This window comes from Hemitrygon akajei, chromosome 20, assembly GCF_048418815.1.
Source record: "Hemitrygon akajei chromosome 20, sHemAka1.3, whole genome shotgun sequence".
NCBI classification, from domain to species: Eukaryota; Metazoa; Chordata; class Chondrichthyes; order Myliobatiformes; family Dasyatidae; genus Hemitrygon; species Hemitrygon akajei.
The window spans coordinates 62,345,726-62,364,233 of record NC_133143.1 but is presented as its reverse complement, the minus strand read 5'-3'; the positions used below and the strand labels follow the sequence as shown (position 1 = coordinate 62,364,233).

Genomic DNA, 18,508 nt, shown 5'->3' with positions numbered 1-18,508 from the left:
TTAAAACTGAAATCTTTTACACATTTATTATGGGAAGATATCAAAAAGTAGAAATCAAAACACCGCTGGCCCAGAATGAGGCGTTCCTCTCTGACTTTTTGGATCAATCACATAGACAGTGCCTTCTTTTGATTAAACCCCAAATTGTCATTGGGCAGACGCAATCATGTGACAGCGAATTCGGTCCAATTTCAACCTTGTCTCCATGAATTCAATAGTTTAATAGTAGCACGGTCCCCATACGGCTGTAATCAGTGAATTAGAAAAAAAACAGCAGCGATATTTATTTTTTTAAAACGGCCCAAAAAATAACTAACACCTAACTTTCTCCCCCTACGTTCTGTGGAGACGGCAATGAATTACGAATTTGAACGAGAAATTGGTTTTATCAATAGTCAGCCGTCGCTTGCTGAGTGCCTGACATCTTTTCCCCCTGTCGGTGATACATTTCAAAGTTCATCAATCAAGAACTCGACGCTTTCACACTCGACAGTGATTCCTCCTCCTTTTGAGCAAACCATCCCTAGCCTGAATCCCAGCAGTCACCCTCGCCAAAGCCGGCCAAAACAGAGCCCAAATGGCACAAGTCCTTTACCAGCCGCGACTCTACCTCCGGAGTACCCCTGGATGAAAGAGAAAAAAAACTCCAAGAAGAATCACCTGCCTGCTTCTTCTGGACCGGCAGAATCCCGTCTTTCCCAAAAAGGTCAGCTCAAAGACGTTTCATTTCTAATGATTGTCTTAACTTAGTCTAACTTATTTGCATGAAGTGTTTAATCAGTTTTATTTTGGCTACTAGGTAATAATTATGAAATCGAAGCACTTTTGCCTACTTATTTAATGGAGAATGATTTATTTGGCGAGCTAGTCAGAAAATGACCTTCTGTGCTCTCCCCATCCCAGAGTTTTTATATTTGACAGTAATGAAGAGTGATAGATGAGCGCGCTTTCATGGTAAAGCAGCTGATACAGAGATCACCAAATCTGCAAAGACTGTTGCGAACTTTGCTATAAGATTGGGGCTACTGCACACGTGGATTTTACAATATCTTTAATATTTTAGAAAGAAGCAGACGCTACGGTCGCAGACTCTGAAACAATGGATTTGCTGCATTCAGGCGGCCATTTTGTTGCAGTGGACAGATTATGTTTTATATTATTTTGGTTCAAGTGGTTATAATCTGTTTCATGATTAATTTTCGCGTCCGTTTATTTGTAGAAACTCGTGAAATTCCGGATAATACAGGTGGGGGATCGCGGAGGTTAAGGACAGCTTATACAAACACACAGCTTTTGGAACTGGAGAAAGAATTTCACTTCAACAAGTATCTGTGTCGACCCAGGCGGGTGGAGATCGCAGCCTTGCTCGATTTGACTGAAAGACAAGTGAAAGTGTGGTTTCAGAACAGACGAATGAAGCACAAAAGACAGACCCAATGCAAAGAGAACCAAAACGGAGATGGTAAATTTAAGAATTTGGAGGACAGTGGGCAGACTGAAGATGACGAAGAGAAGTCACTCTTTGAGCAGGGCATCAACAATGTTACTGGCGCTCTTTTGGATAGGGAAGGGTATACTTTTCAAACCAATGCACTGACTCAACAGCAGGCCCAGAATTTACACAATGGAGAATCCCAAAGTTTCCCAGTTTCGCCTTTACCCAGCAATGAGAAAAATCTAAAACATTTTCATCAACAGTCACCCACTGTTCAAAACTGCCTGTCAACAATGGCCCAGAACTGTGCAGCTGGCCTGAACAATGACAGTCCAGAGGCCCTTGATGTCCCTTCTTTACAGGATTTTAATGTGTTTTCTACAGAATCCTGCTTACAGCTTTCAGACGGAGTATCGCCGAGTTTACCAGGGTCCCTGGACAGCCCTGTGGATCTTTCTGCTGACAGTTTTGACTTTTTTACGGATACTCTAACTACAATCGATTTGCAACATTTGAACTACTAAATGAACAGTCGCTGTAAGCAAAATATGCCTTCTTTTAAACTCGTTTCCTTCCCTTCATTTCCTTTCAAATGGTCAGTATTTCCCCCATTTTAATAACTTGAATGTGTTGAGGAGCACCTATAATTTGCAAAGATGATTTGGGCTTTCCCTCCTATTTCACAATTTGCTAATTCAGCAATACATGGGTCTACGTGAAAATTACTTTAAAGATATTGACCAGTCGCTACTATTACCTCTTTTACTTTTGTATTAAGTTAGGGTGCATTGCCATTAATAATTTGATAGAGTAAAGTATTATACGCTACAGGTAGCCACCCTGAAGCATTTTCTCTCTCAGGACTATTTACACTTAATAAATATTCTTTGTTTTCTTTTTGACATAAATTCATTAATGAAATCGAAGTGCCTGGTCAGTCTCGTTCTTTACTTCTTCTTAGTAGTATTTAATTGCAAAAAAAAAACCCAATCCAGTATCTTTATTGTAAAGCTCAAAAGAAAGAATAAAACTGTGGTTGAAAACTTATCAAAACTGTGATACAGAGCCAGGGACCAGGGAAATCTAATAACGTAGCGTTTATTAAATCACAGAAAACATTGGCACTTTCATGAGCAGTACAAAAGCCAACAGGCGGGCACATATGGAAATCAACATTTCACGAGAAAAAAAATCTTCTTAAGTTCACCCCATGGAAACATCAGCCACCACTGAAAATCTAGGAAAGAAGGAAAAAAGTTTAAGTGTCCATGGCCATGTGCACTTGTTATCAAACAACGCTCTTTATTTATTGATGTCAGTAGCTAATCTTTAGCGCCGATTCCACTATCCCTTATCTCGCTTGCTGCCACTCATCATCAGCAATATAGATTCCCATATGTTTTACCACGCCATGCGCGATTAACCTGATATTTTTAAAAAAAATAGATCTCAGGGATTCATAATATTGCCACGTAGTTTACTATTTTTAACTTACACGCCTCCTGAGGAATATATCGAAGTGCAATTTTATTCACTTTTTAAAAGCTTTGAGAGAGTGTAGTAAGTAAAATCTATTCAACTTTCTTATAAAATTATTTTGATAAAAGTCTGAAGTAATTATGATCTGATTTTTGTCCTCATTTTATAAAAGGCGACACGTATTCTAATTCGTTTTCACGTTTGTATTTCTTTCAATAAAACAACTGTGGGAATGCTTCCTCGTTGTGCACTGGGATTAAAAGGCAGCCATTCCTTTTTTTGTTTTAACTTTTCTATAACAACCCCTTACTCCCACCCCCAGCTTCACGCCGGCCCTCAAAGAATTTGTGGTAATTCTTAGTTCGATTCAGCAGAAACTTGTGTACGAGCGGCGATACACAGCGCTCGTGTTCGCGTCCCGAGCACGTTGGGCTTTTCCATAAGCGGTGACGGGAACCGCTCTGGAGGTAATACTTCCCAATCTCATAAATCAACCCTCCTTTATGAATGAGTATGTCATGAAATGGATCAATCGCAGTAGCACATAACAAAAAAAAAAGTTAGCTTACGTATTTGGCCAGTCGGGGATCCCCTGTCAGTTTGTAAGTTGTAGGCGTTCAGTCGTAATTCATTTTCACAGAGCGCGGCAGTTTCTTACAGCTGCCCTGACACACACGAATTTGAACAAACTACTTAAGGATTTACAGCGACGCTACTGTTACTCTGGAGTTCCAATTATTTAATCATTAAGCAGGGAAATGGCGGAAATGGATTTTTATTGCATACTATTACTGGCATTGTGTCCAAGTGTTTTTTTTATATGTTACATGATCAGACTACTGTATCCTGTCCATTGGGAAGACAATGCTCTTTGCTATTAAAAGCAAACCGCACGGGAAACCGTGACACTTTGTCAATAACACGTCTCTATGAACACGACATAATGGGCAGGCTACCAGAAGATGTGCTGTTTTCGCTGAAAGTATAACCAGAGAAGTGTGCCCATTTATTCTGAATTATAGGCTCTCTTTCCCTGTTCAAATTACATTGAAATCCAAATATCGGCCTTGTTTTAGGGGATGAGGGGTGTGTGTGTGTGTGTGTGTGTGTGTGTGTGTGTGTGTGTGTGTGTGTGTGTGTGTGTGTGTGTGTGTGTGTGTGTGTGTGTGTGTGTGTGTGTGTGTGTGTGTGTGTGTGTGTGTGTGTGTGTGTGTGTGTGTGTGTGTGTGAAAGGTGGGGTGAGAGACTTATTCACTGCTTATTCACTGGGTCCTTGGAAATCTGCATCAAGATATTCCTTTCACGGTCAGGGAGAATTGCTTTTCTTTGCAGAATTCAATACGTTCATAAGGCGTTACAACATTATTTCCTCCCTTAAATCCATCTATCTTAGACTTGAGGAGACAGCGTCCTCTGCACTGATTGTTCAACCCCAGAGAATAAAAATGGCGGAGCTGTTTGTTACAGTAAAGCTTTCCATTTGTTTGAACTTGCTAGCACATGGAAGGCGGAAAAATGTCTAAATGCAGCTTCTGATTGCCGCATATTACGTGAGGGGAAAGAGTGTATTTTTAAAAGGAATACAGGACAGGAGAGATTATATTTTAAGATGAGTCAACAAAGCGTACTATTGAAACCAGTTAAAAAGAAATTTTGATAACCTTTGAAACAAAGTATATCGTATTTTCCTCGATACTTTATAATTCGATATCGATATTAAACAGTGTTTGTACCATATTTAATTTAAAGTGGAACTTTGCTGAAGCTAATCGATAGACTACAGAATTATTTTTGTTTTACAAACATTGAGTATAATAATTCCTTAGTTTGGGGCAAATGTTATGCGACAATTTTCATCATATTCTTCATTTAATACCGTATATTTATTATATTCAAACACACAGGTCGTAAATAGCAACGACCACCTCACTGCCACATCTAAGTAAATATAATACTGAGTTTGATTGATTTGAAAAGATTGAATGTTTCCTAAAGTCTGAAGGAACATATACTTTCATTGTTGGCAATCTCCATGCTGATGCTCTGGAGCAAGTAACGAAATGGTCCCGGTTTTCCTCGTCCTGTCGTCATTCCCCAATTCTACAGTGGGATTAGAATCCGCCGCTTGACATAATTAATTATTCCGAGTAAATTATTGTCTGTAAACCTGATCCACGTCGGTCTGTAATGCGCAAAAGATTGATCTGAAATTCTGACCGACCCTCTCCGCTTGGAGAGGCCTCTACAGGAAGCTGACAGATGGCCGGCAGCGCCTTCGAATCGACCGCATTTGCCTGCATTATGCTACGGCCAAGTGGAGTTATTATTCATAACTGCGTGTTAAAAAAATGTACACTCTTGATTCCCGCAACAAACAGAATAAATAGGCGGGCCGCCAATACAAGGAAGATCCTCTGGCTGCCTGTAATCCTTTCGCGAGGGGAGGGGGTGGCTGCTCCCAGCAGCCTGTGTTCGATGGAAGGGGTTGCTCATTTCCATGCCAATAGCTGGAACGCAGAGAGAGGATAGACGCAGGCCAGGCCTTGATAGGCTGCGGTTAAATTCGTGCTCAGTGAAGACATGGCGCCTCCTTTTACAATCGGACGCCACATCACACACAGCTTAATTATAAATATCTACATCATAAACCCTTCAGTCCAATTAATCATTTTGCCCTCTGCTTTGAGGTCGTCCTTATGTCTCGCGGATTAGCACTGAGGGCAATATCAGTCAATAATAAATATTCACTGTCGATCCTATACGGATCGAACAGCATCAGTTACCTGTATTAAAGTGCATGAACCAGAGTAATACATAATAGGTTTCGCACAGACTTTCCCGACCTAAGATTGCAGGGCAGGGCTCTAATACAAAATTAAAACATTGTTCTCCCACCCTGCTATATCTGAGGCACTGGTCAGAAAAAAATTAATCCCATAGGCCGGCAAAAAAAACGATCGCCTCCTCGAGAGGTTTATAGATGCCAAGTTTTAATATTTACCAGCGAGTTGCTTTCCTTACCTGTTTGCAAGGCTGCGGTGCGGAAGAAGACGGACATCTCCCCATTGTAGACGTGCGATCGGCGCTTACACTAATACCGTAGCAGACCCGAGCAAAACAGTACGTGCATCTTGAATAAATTCCTGCTGCATTCTGCCGGGCATGCTTTGAAGTATAATGCATTCGTGGGCTAATAATGTTCGCAACCTTGATGGAAGAGCGTTTGTAATTTAAATGCCACTACAGTGATCGATCACCGCCAAGAGCATGCAAACTTCGCAGCGAGCATCGCAATTGGCCAATCGGCGTCACGTGGCCACACTTCACTGTATATTGATATAATTTTCTTTCAGCTCTATTGAGGAAGTGGGGAAGTTGGCACGGTCCATCCAGGTTGGTGGACAGTCACTTTATATGCTGGTTATCCCATGACAGATGGACAATGCAAGGATGAACTCCTTTCTAGACTATTCCATCATTAGCGGAGACACTGGGACTTGTTCTTCTAGAAGTTACCATGCAGATCAAGGAATTACAACTTATCAGTCTTGTGCCGTTGGCAATAATAATAGCAACGTTGATGAGCGCTATATCGTGAGCAGAGGTGTTCAGATAAGTGCTCCCCTTCATCATCACCACCATCAACATGCCAACTACACACATAACAACCTGGGCATTCCTTATAGTGCCCACCCTAACTGTGGGACAGGATACCCAGCACAAAGCTTTAACACAGGCTATAGTCATCACTATTCACTGAACCAAGAGACTGATGGCAACGGAGGTTATCCTCAGTGCAATCCAGCCGTCTATCCTGGAAACCTCGCCTCAGCAATTAGCCCGCAGCACCATGGCTTTGGCGGGATGGTGGGAGCAGGCCAATATGCCCATCACCCTTACAGGCAGGAGCATCAGAGTTTAGTGCTCGCTACAGGCTGTCACCCTATGTCACCCGTTCCTGGTTCTCACCAGGAGGCTTGCTGCTCCCCGTCAGCTGAAACTTCTCCTCCAGCACAGACCTTTGAATGGATGAAAGTGAAGAGGAATCCGCCAAAGACAGGTGAGCTGAATTTACCTTGCGTATATCGTTTGTTTTACGGATAAAGGTAATATGAAGCCAACTTCTCGCTAAGTGGGCTAGAGAAGTGTCTGCCAAGTCTGTCAGCTCTGGTGGAAAACAATGAATCTTACTCTGTTGCATATTGTTAAAGATGACCTGATGAGCTCACCTCCTGCCTTTATTATTTTTCCTGTGATCTATTATGTCTTCTGTACCTCAACCGAAGTGGATTTAAAACATCAACTAGTTGACGATGTGTAGCAGTAATAACTAAAATTGTCTTACGTATCTTAAGTGTCTACGTGGCTTATCAGTGCATCAATCTTCGACCAGAAATTAGAAGCAATTATAATTTTCTTCTCTTTGACTTAATTATTTATTCTGTGATCTTTTTTTTTACTGGTTTAGGGAAGGCTGGTGAGTACGGATTTGCCGGTCAGCCCAATACGGTGAGAACCAACTTCACCACCAAACAACTCACGGAGCTGGAGAAAGAGTTCCACTTCAACAAGTACCTGACCCGGGCCAGGCGGGTGGAAATTGCTGCTGCCCTCCAGCTTAACGAAACACAGGTAAAAATCTGGTTCCAGAACCGTCGCATGAAGCAGAAAAAGCGGGAAAAAGAGGGTCTTACCTCAACTTCTCCGGCCACACCTGGAAGTGAAGCGAACACAGAAGACGCTTCAGACAAATCAAGCTCTGCCTCGTCGACCCCCTCCCCTTCATCATCTACCTCAGAAACTCTCAATACTTCAGGCTAAGGCATTCCAAACACCAAACCGAACGTTTTACCAGTTGTCTTTAGTTAAAAAGGAAACAAGATGTAACTCCATATGATTTTTTCTGGGAAACTAACTAAACGAAACATTATGGGTTGGGGAAAATAATCTGCCAATCTCTAAGCAAACCAGAGATGCACTATTTCAAAAGCGTTTACACAGAAAAAAAAATCAACTACTGTATAATATAATTGTCCTATTTTAATTTAACGTGTTGCATATATATTGTAAGCTGCGCTGGCTGTATATATTGTCAAGAGTTTATCTTTTTACAAATATTTTCTAAAAAAAAGATCATGTTGAGAGCCAGGGTCACGTGGCCCCTATATGAAGTAGATGTAGAGATTTTATATGAAAATGTAATCGATGAATTGGAGTGGAAATTATGCATTTCTTGTTCATGCAGAACGTGGAGCTGAGTGAATAGAGATGCTCTGCCCACACTGTGGAAGGTTATATGTACAGGAGTTATTGTATACTTCATTGCACTGGGCTATGTAAAATGTGAAAAGTGAAAGATGTTAAGTATATGTCCCGCCCCCTTCCAAATGTAAGTTGGTTACCTCAAGACCAGCAGTAGCACATTGTTAAAATACCTCAGAATGATCACGTTTACTCAGATATTTGTTGGGCTTAATGTCATGAGCTACCTGTTAAAGTAAGTTAATTAAGAATGTAAGCCAAACGAACGTTTCTTTCTTTCCTCCTGTGGTTTGTGTCTAGAATTTTGCATGATACAATGCTGTCAGTGTGTACTTCTTCTACATTACTGAGTTTTATCAGTTCTTCTCTGTGACTAGATGTTATATACAATCAGCACGTGATTTCAGACAGTTCTGAGATTTTTATGAGACTGAAATCCAGAACAGAACTTACGGGTCCAGATAATAAATTCTATTAAAATGCTGCGTTTCTTCGTTATAATCTAGTATGTTACATTTTCCTTGTCGTTTCTTGAACTTGCTTACTTAGTAATACTATTTCTAAAATTTCTTTTTCCTTTTCTCCAATTTTTTTTTACATTACATGCATTTTATTTATTTTAGATTCTTAATTGATAAGACATGACGAGAGAGGGGAAAAGTAACTGAGGTTAATGCTTGCCGATTCAAGCAAACCGAATCAAAAGTCAAAAGGGACGTTTTCTGCTCGTAGGAAAAACAGCGGCTCTTTAAAGGACCCTTTTCAGATCAACATTAAATGCCACACATACCAGATCGACAGAGTGACCTTTTCACCTTGAACAACTTATTTACATATATGTAAACAACGCACTTTCCAAAAAACACTGCCACCAACTAGCTTTAGATTATTGCACCAAGATTCCTTTGCTGGTTTCACATGCACGTAAAAACAGTTTAATCAAAACGCACAGGATAAAAACACAGCATTATCGAATTAACTTTTTAACCTTAACCATTTAAAAAATATTGTTTTGACGGAACAAGCTGCGGACGCCGCGTGACTAGAATGTCACTGGCATTTGCTTCAGAATCAACACGATTAGACGCACTTTGGTGTCAATAGCAAAAGTCGATGGTGTTTTAGGGCACGTCGGCCACATCAATGCAGAAATCTGCTATGAAGCTGCCCGCATTTGGAAGATTGGAGTCGATGTAAAGAGAACTTCAAAGAAACGAACTCTTGCTTTATATGTTACTCAAAGGCCCAATATCGTTTTGTTTACAAAAGTAAACAAACTTGTACAAAAATCACAAGGCGACAGCCAACCTACCTTTTCGTTCCCTTAATTTAATGAGCCGGCTAAATGTTCGTTCAATACAAATATACTGATTTTATTTATATTTTAGAACGCACCTGGATTCCAATATGAAAAAAAGGAATAATTGAAACGATATTAGAAAAAGGGCAATAGACTACATTTATGTAACACTCTTCATAACTTTAGGACAGTTTCAAGCACTTCACGGCCACCGAAATTCTTTTGAAGTTTTATCAACGTAGGAAATACGATGGCTCCAAATAAGATGGAAAGATAATTCATTAGATAAATTTAGATTTTACAGTTACTGTATTTGTATGTTTCCACAATATTATGAAAGTTCACGTATTATAATTACGTACCCTTACATAAACTTTCCCTAAAGTCTGCATGGACATTATGCATGGCTGTAATGTCTGGCCATCTGTTGCTGGTGAATAGGTGCAAAATCCAATCCCTAATTGATCCCGTTTGCTTTCTCACTCTTCAGATTTTAGCCCTCGCTACTCTAAACACTCGGTGTCACGTTGTGGAAAGAAAGTCGAAGGAATGTGTGCACTTTAACGACTTCTTGCCAATGCATATGCCATCAATTTTGTGTACACTCGAGAATAATCGTCTGTAAGCGTGTTACAACCAACACCAGCCCTACAAAATAAAACTCTCCAAAACGTATAATGAAGTCATATGCTGACACGTTTCTGCATGCACAACATGCTGGAGGGCCTATAGCAAGTCAGCCAGCAAACGTCGACTGTTTATTCCTTTCCATATATGCTACCTGACCTCATGAGTTCCTTGCGTATTTTGTGTGTGTTACCTTGGATTTCCACTGTCTGCAGAATCTAAACACAAGAGATTCTGCAGATGCTGAAAATCCAAAGCAACACACACAGATGCTGGAGGAACTCAGCAGGTCAGGCAACATCCATGGAAATAGGCAAACAATCGAGGTTTCGGGCCGAGATTTATGACTTTTCTACACGTTCTAATTTACTGAAAGACATAAGATACCTCTGTCATAAGATTTACAATTCTTTTAATTTGATGTGGAATTCATAACTGATGTGGAATATATATTCAACTAAGATATAAATTCGCCGTAACATTTTAAATCTGCTCAATCCACTAATACGTAAGATCAAGCGATGACCTTTTTCTAATTTGGGCTTTGTTTCCTTGTAGGGGTCAAGTTTTTGATGAACACCGAGGATATTGTGCCCTTTATTCGTGTACTTTGTGACTTTTTTGTGTGTTGAATTGATCTGTCATGAGCACAGTAGCATTCTTAGATGATGATTTGTTTGAAAACGGTCACGAGTTAGAGCATCTAATGATAAGGCAGAGATGGCCCAAACGTTCATTCCATTGTAACATTCATCCTCCTGAATTTACCTTTTCCATGTAGAGACTCCGCATTTCCCTCCAGGGCAATCAGATTAAAGCTGATCAATATTTACTCGGTGTGAAAGGTTGACTGAAAACCCTATAGCTAAGAAACTGTTCCACTCTGCGCGTTCAACCCTGTGTAATCTTCAGTTCACTGAAAGTTCAAGCCGAATTAATTCAGTGTTGGGTCATTTTCAAATTAGCCCTCTTGTTTGTAGCCCGAAGTAAGCCCAAACATCAAACTCCAGACAAATATCTTAGACCAGAGATATGGTTTAAGCGAACTACACATAATCACACTAAAAAAACCCTCGCAGAATCCAGAGAAAAATGCAGGGTATTAAGCAAATTGTTATCCTTGTTTGAGGTCAAAGTTCACCCCACCACCGAATAAATGAATATTTAATTATACTTTATTGCCCTATTCTAATGACAGGTCACGTTCTTAGTAATCTTCTCTATAAACACTGACGTCCTAATCGATACTAGGGTTTAGTTTTATGACAGAACTGAGACAGAAATTGTCAGCCGTTATTGCAAGACTAACTAGACTTCATTGTCTACAGCTATTGCTTTAATATAACGATTTATTTCGTTGAAAGATGACAAGTTGCAATGGAATTCCGATTATTTAGTATTCATAAAGCCCATAACAACAATATACAATAAGTTCCCCAAAACTGAATATCAACGCATGGTTACGTAAATCATTGGGAACATTTTCCTATATTGTAGATTTGTGAACTTCCGTGTCGGTTTAATTTCCACCAGAATTTTTAAAATACTTTTGTTCTTTTTCGTGCTCTGAGTTCGTGTAATGGGGATTCTCAGAGTGATATATTTTATAGAAGGGGTTCAACAGCACCTAGAAATACAAATTGAACGGACTGAATGGACCTTCAATCCGAATATTTAACATAATCATTTGATCTATATGTTAAAACAAACGATTCAGCTTTTGGTGAAAGCTTATACAATTGTCTAGTGATAGCGAAATATCTCTGTCACTATAGTAAGTGACCTCTAAAATAGTCAATTCAACCCTCGAGTTATTAGTCGTCAATGAATAGATTAAGTAGGGCAATCTGACTGAATGAAGAAAGGCTTCAAATGAAAGGCACGCTTGGACGACTCAGATCGCACAGAAAGATGATTCCTGTAGCATTGCATAGCAAATAGCTACATTTTCTTTCGAGTATATTTTGACGTACCAATTACACAAGTAATGGCGGAAGTGACTCTTGCCTCAACAGCAACACAGTGTTGACGGCTGCACCGAACTCAGGGGCAAATGAAGTCATTGAAAGCTCATCTTTAATAAATTGACGAAATTCTATTTTAACGCACTTCACGTTCAGAAACAATCAACAAGTTAAAGTTCATATATAAACTGTCTGAAAAGTGTGAATTTGATCAGGGGTTAAGCAATATTCTCTTGCTATTTTGCGACCCGCTAAAGAGATCTTTATTCTTTTTGAAGGGGCGGTGGAGAGTTCGTTTGAACTACAGTATTTTCAGACTATACCTGTTCAGGTCATCATACTTGTCTTCGTTTGCAGTTGATATTATCAATGAGCTTGGCGCACTTCTTGCATTTGTAAATCCACTTTATTAACAAAGGATGAGCTTATCAATCTGTACAGTATTAATCTACGCTATAAAACAGTAATTTGTTTCGAAATAATCAACTGGGTCTATATACCGGACAATCCCAGTTTTGACCTTTTGATAGTTTTGCCCATAAGGTTAAGCAAACGTACTCCAGGATCTAAGGGCCGATTCATCAATTTAAGAGGCCGCGCAGTAACTGGTCGCGCGTGATAGCAAATATTTTACATCTGGAAACAATAGGAGAGTTTAATAGTATGTACCAAATGACAACATGCTAATAAATAAAAAATTAAAATACAGAAGCTCAACAACCACATTTGTATCTCTGCCTGAAAATATACACAAATTATAAACCAAAAGTTGAAATACTTAATCAAACTTGGTAATAACGCATTTTTTAAATGAATAAAACCATGTTCAGAGTTTCACGTAATTTTCACATAAATTTACTTAATTTTACTTACGAGGTGCATCATTTATTCTATTCTACAATAATATTTGTGAATGTAGTCAAGTGTCCGTTTGCATATTTACACACAGATCATCGATCGGACCTTTTCTTACACTGTAATATTAATATAAAATTTTGAAAGTCAATAGCATGGATCGATAGTTTAAACATAATTTTCCCACTTAATAGCAGGAAGTGTGAAGAAATAAAATCGATATCGGCCTTGGTGTACAGATAATCAGAATCAGGTTTAATACCACTGCTATATGTCGTGAAATATGTTGTTTTTCGGCAGCAGTACATTACAATACATAATAAAAACTATAAATTCCAATAAGAAGTATAATTATTAAAATTAAAAAAGAAGTGCAAAAAGAGCAAAAAAAAATTAGAAAACTAGTGGGTTAGTCTACATGTGTTCATTGTCTATTGAGAAATCTGATGGCGGTGTGGAAGAAGCTGTTCTTAAAACGTTGGTTATGTGTCTACAGATTCCTGTACGCCCTCCTTGACTGTAGCAATAGAAGAGGGCATGTCCTGTGTGACGGGGGTCCTTAATAAAGGAAAATAAGAAAGGCATGCCTTTTGAAGACGTTCTCGATTACTTCGCAACTAGCTGATAAGCCCTTGGTGTTTACACGCTTAAGACCAAAAACTAAGAACAAAGTTACAAAATGAAGATTACTATTTTGTAAATACAATCGAATTTTAAAGAAGTTAAGTCATTTTTCGTTCCACTGATGGCATTTGAAACAAACAAGTTTTCACTTAATTTGAAGTGAAAGCTGAACACAATTCTTAAATGATGGGATAGACATGTTTACGCCTAAACTTCAGAGGTGTAACTATCATTATGAAAGGAAAAGTGCAATAGTGAACTTTCAGAATCAAAACATTTCCATCTAAGTAGACGAATTTCATTTTGCAAGCATGAAGATAAGAAAATCAGGATGAAATGTTCAGAGAATTCTACATTTTTGAATATATATTTCACGAAAAGCCCACATTTTCGGGAATTCTAACAAGAATTGCAATGTTAGCTGGTGTTGAATGAATATAAGGGACAACGGAATCAGTATTTTAAAAACAGTGTTACTTTTAATATTTCTTTCACTGCGTTAGAACCCTAGAGCGAGATTAAACTTCTGCAACAACTTTACACCATTCACCAACAAGAACTATGCTGCAGATGCCGTTTCTGTTGGTCGGCACAGTCGGTCGGAGTGTGTCTAAATGTCCTATGCTACCTGTAGATTTGCAAGTTGTGCTAAACAGGACGTTCCTATTATAGGAGTATGTCATTTCTGAACATGTAAATTAAACCTTCGTACAAATTCAGTGTCTCTCCCACTTCGAAAGGTTACCCAGCCCTTACATGAGGAAAATTATGCTCTATGCTGTTCTTGTTGATGTAAGCTGCATCAGTTACCAATGGCCCTCGTTAAAGGCAATCTTTATAATGTTTCTGATACAACACTGAAACCGGACGGTAATTGATAACGCCAGCTCTCCCCTCTTCCCCACCCCCAACAATCCCTTCCCCACCCGCTCCCACGAAGACTCGAGTGATGAATGAAGGTTTAACTTTATTTTATTCGTCAATTGAAACATTTGATGTTTTCGTGCGCAGTTATAACCTGAACATTCTTTGATAGGTGTCCTCTCAGTACCCGGTTGGGCCGCAGCTTTTGGCTCTGGAATTTGACTGTTTGGAAGACTAATTTTGTTTGGCGCAGAGTTGATGAAGACTGGAGAAAGCAAGCAGGGCGAAGGGACATGACCTACTTAATAATGTCTTGCAGGTTAAACTTGCGCAGGACTTGCTTTTCCTCTGGGTTTATACTTCAGTTATAATGTTCGGGGCGAGTCGGGTTTAGCCAGAGAATACCGAAAATACTTACCGCGAATCGTTTCTATTATGCGTGCTGTTTTATGTACGATGTTCTTGTGTGGTGCTTTGCGTAAGATCTTGTGTGTGCTGTTTTGTGTACATTATCTGATAGAACATCCTGACCCACTTTCATCATATATTCCCTAGTGCAGAAATGGGTTCAGCTGCAGAACCTGGCGATAGCGAGCGAGAGAGAAAAAAGGAGCTCTTTTTGTGCAATGAGCTCTTGGAGAAATCGATGATATTTACATAGAAGGAGCATTAGATTTAATACTGAACCGGATTATTAATGTGTACTGTAACTTTTTTTTAAAAAAAAGAAAAATTCTAATTATCTTGAAAAATAGTTCTTCAGAAACATTTATTTTTAAAAAACGTGTCGCATCTCAGCTCTCAGTGATCTATTACACATTGAGGAAAATAGGAAACAATAACCGAGGTTAATTTCGGAATCAGTTTGACGTAACTTACAAAATAACACAACATAGTTGCAACTTGCAGACACATAGTGTACATCAAATATGCGCCCGTTTTAATTTAAAATCAAATGCGGCTTCGATTTTAAAAAAATCAAAACCGGGTAGGGACTGTAAACTTAGAAACTAGACCCCAGTAAATTCCCAAAAGAAGGTCATTCAAAAACATAATGGAGATATGGTAAGTGAAATGCACGTCAAGATGCATCGCTCAGAAGTAAGACGACATGTATCTTGAACATAATACTTTCATTAATATGTTGATACACTTTCAAAGGCATACTATATGCAAACTGCACTTAGACAGCGCGAACGAGCTGCCATCAATGCAAAGCGTGCACCTGCACCGAAATGCATAGAAGAGTTGATGATTTTAGAGTTCAGCTGATGGGAAACTACAGCAAATAATAACCCTGCTTTCTCAAAACATAACTGGAGCCTGTGACTAAATTGCACGCATTTTTAATTGTAGTATTAACAGATAATATTGGAGGGAGGGTAGAACGGGGATGAATGGTGAGCCGTGAGTAGCTCAGTCATTTTGTCTTTTTAAAGCATGCATGCCCAGTGCAGACCGTATGGTTTTGATCTGACCTACTGAGGAGATGTTCGAGAAAGCTCTTTCAGTTTGCGCCAACCCATCATAGCACAAGCTCCAGCTCTAATGATAACATCACCTCCGGAGAAGAACCTTCAGAAAATTGTCAATAGTCCAGCAGAACCCATGCTCACTTTAGATGCAATATTCCGAATTTACAGCTCGTTGATTGATATCTGGTAATACTAACATAGATCTGCCACATGCGTCCATCCATCACCAAGGACCTCCACCATCCAGGCGGTGCTCTCTTGTAGCTGCCTGAAGAAGGTACAGGAGCCTTAGGTTCCACACCACCAGGTTCAGGAATAGTTATTACCCTACAACCATCAGGAATTATTCAACAAGAGTGAATAATTTCATACACCTCAGCACTGAAGTGACCCCACAACTTATGGACTCACTTTCAAGGACTCTACAACTCATGTTCTCAGTACGATGTGCTATTTATTGTTTTGTTTGTACAATTAGACTCCTTCTGCACATTGGTTGCATGCCATATTTTACTTCAGTATAGTTTTCATTGATTTTATTGTACTTCTCTGTTCTTCTGTGACTGCCTGCAGGAAAATGAATTTCAGGGGGGTACAGTAAGTGGTGACATATACCTGCACATACTTTGATAATAAATGTACTTTGAACTTTGAAATTTAGGGTGGAATTACAGACAGAAATGTGCTTCTTATACTAACTCCATGGATTTTTCTTTCTATTGGCTTTACGCACACCAATACATTTATGCAAAGAGTTAATTTTGCCTTAGTTTGCAATAGGTTTCTTGAGAAACATACAAACTAGCCTGAGGGTCCTCCTGAAAACTTATTAAAACTAGTTTCATGTACTGCCAGAACACAAGAGATTCTGCAGAATCTGGGAAATCCAGAGCAACACACACGACATGCTGGTGGAAATCAGCAGGTCAGGCAGCATCTATGGAGGGGCATAAACAGTCAACGTTTTGGTGGGTGTGTGGTTTGAGGTGGCACCTTCTATCTTAATGAATTAGTACATCTGTCATTTTCTTTAAATGCTGAGCAGCCCAAGGTTCTTCTACTTTATAATAATATCCCAGTCTTCTAATGCTTTGAGATGGTCACATTCATGGTTACAACTTAGAAATTAAATGTCATTTTTTTTAGTATGGAAAACAGGAACGTTCAGACTCCCTGCATTGTTGATGCAGTAAGTATTTATTGCATTTGCTAACTGCCTCTGGGAACATTGCAGTGATGAACTGTCCTCCTGAATGTCTATGGACTTTCTGGAGAAGGCACTCCTACACTATCAATGAAGGACTAGTGATATATTTCTGGGTCAGCATAGTGGGGTCTGTACAGATGTCGGCATTGCCATGCACCTCCTCCCCTTGTCCTAGGTGCAATGGGTGTGCAGAGTGTTGTTGGAGCAGGCTGTGTGAACAATCGCAGTGCATTTTGCAGATGGTACACAATGCAGCCATTCTGTACCCACAGCTGAGGGAATAATTGTCTTGCGAGGTAGTTGTGGAGCCCGTTAAGTATTCAGAATGGTACTGAATTTCTTGATAGTTGGTATCCATCAGGCTTCTGAACCAGAATGGACAACTTCACTCATCTGAACTTTGAACTGATTCCACAACCTATGGACCCACTTACAGGGACTTTACAACTTATGTTTGCAGCATTATTTATTTGTTTAGTATTATTAGTTTTATTTATTTTTCTCAGCTCAAGCTGGTAAAATCTAAAGTACAGGCATAGCCAAGCAGGCTTATTTCACAACTGCTAGGAACTTTTGGACTATTCTAGTGGTGTTTACTATTGTGGCTTTCTGAAGATTTCCATAAATATTGCTGGGTAGGCCTAATTGTTTAATGGCATTTTGGGATGATACCAGTTGTGGATATTACTATTGGGACAATGTATACTCTGTTCAACTTCCATAGTCTTTCAATTTCCTCTTTAAATTCAGCATATTTCTTGTGTTTTTCACTTACTGACTTCTGTATGTTATGTGTGTTTGAAATGTCTATATCCACTAAGTAATTTGTTCTTGCTTGTTTATTCTGTAATATTATATCTGGATGGCTGTTATGAATTGTCCTATATATTATTATTATTTGCTTTTTTTGCATCCGCACAGTTAGTTTTTGCACATTGTGTGCTAGTCTTTACTTGTGTGTAGTTTTTCATTGATATTATGCTATTTCTTTGTCCTACTGAGAATGCCTACAAGAAAATGTATCTCAGGGTAGTATATGGTAACATATACGTACTTTTTATATGATATCTAAATTTACTTTGAACTTTGAACTTTGCACTTATGTAAGTAAATGAAGGGTATTCCTTTAAGACACATGCCTTGTAGATGTGGAAATACTTTGATACAGTATTTCTAGCCTCAGACTCCTCTTGCAGCCACACATGATATTTATGTGGCTGATCCAGCAGAGCTTTGGTCAATGGTGCTACTGGCATACTGATCCTATTGAAATGGTAAGGATAATGCTATTGAATGATGAGATTACGTGGTTAGAATCTCTCTTGCTGGAGTTCAACATTGTCCAGCACTTTATGACATGTTAATTATTGCCCATTCTTGAATGATTTCTAGGATTTGCTCCATGTAGGCAAGGTC

General features: G+C 39.2%; 2 protein-coding genes and 1 long non-coding RNA gene across 3 annotated transcripts; 2 read left to right on the top strand and 1 right to left on the bottom strand.

The window, feature by feature from the left end:
• hoxa2b (homeobox A2b) lies at positions 1-3,151 on the top strand. The gene is made up of 2 exons (XM_073024452.1): positions 1-706; positions 1,220-3,151. Exons 1-2 carry the CDS (start codon positions 355-357, stop codon positions 1,957-1,959), a joined length of 1,092 nt encoding a protein of 363 aa, XP_072880553.1. The 5' UTR covers positions 1-354; the 3' UTR covers positions 1,960-3,151.
• LOC140713856 (uncharacterized) lies at positions 2,519-6,164 on the bottom strand. The gene is made up of 2 exons (XR_012095751.1): positions 5,936-6,164; positions 2,519-2,672 (listed from the first exon to the last, which is right to left on the bottom strand). It is a non-coding gene; the product is annotated as an uncharacterized lncRNA (long non-coding RNA).
• Positions 6,165-6,185: 21 nt separating this feature from the next.
• LOC140713855 (homeobox protein Hox-A1-like) lies at positions 6,186-8,663 on the top strand. The gene is made up of 2 exons (XM_073024457.1): positions 6,186-6,974; positions 7,383-8,663. Exons 1-2 carry the CDS (start codon positions 6,350-6,352, stop codon positions 7,733-7,735), a joined length of 978 nt encoding a protein of 325 aa, XP_072880558.1. The 5' UTR covers positions 6,186-6,349; the 3' UTR covers positions 7,736-8,663.
• Positions 8,664-18,508: the final 9,845 nt, after the last annotated feature.

Bases quoted from the DNA above. Each gene is read 5' to 3' on its own strand.
- hoxa2b (XM_073024452.1), top strand. From the start codon at position 355: ATGAATTACGAATTTGAACGAGAAATTGGTTTTATCAATAGTCAGCCG. The intron at 707-1,219 runs GTCAGCTCAAAG...GTTTATTTGTAG, and splicing joins ATCCCGTCTTTCCCAAAAAG to AAACTCGTGAAATTCCGGAT.
- LOC140713855 (XM_073024457.1), top strand. From the start codon at position 6,350: ATGGACAATGCAAGGATGAACTCCTTTCTAGACTATTCCATCATTAGC. The intron at 6,975-7,382 runs GTGAGCTGAATT...TTACTGGTTTAG, and splicing joins GAGGAATCCGCCAAAGACAG to GGAAGGCTGGTGAGTACGGA.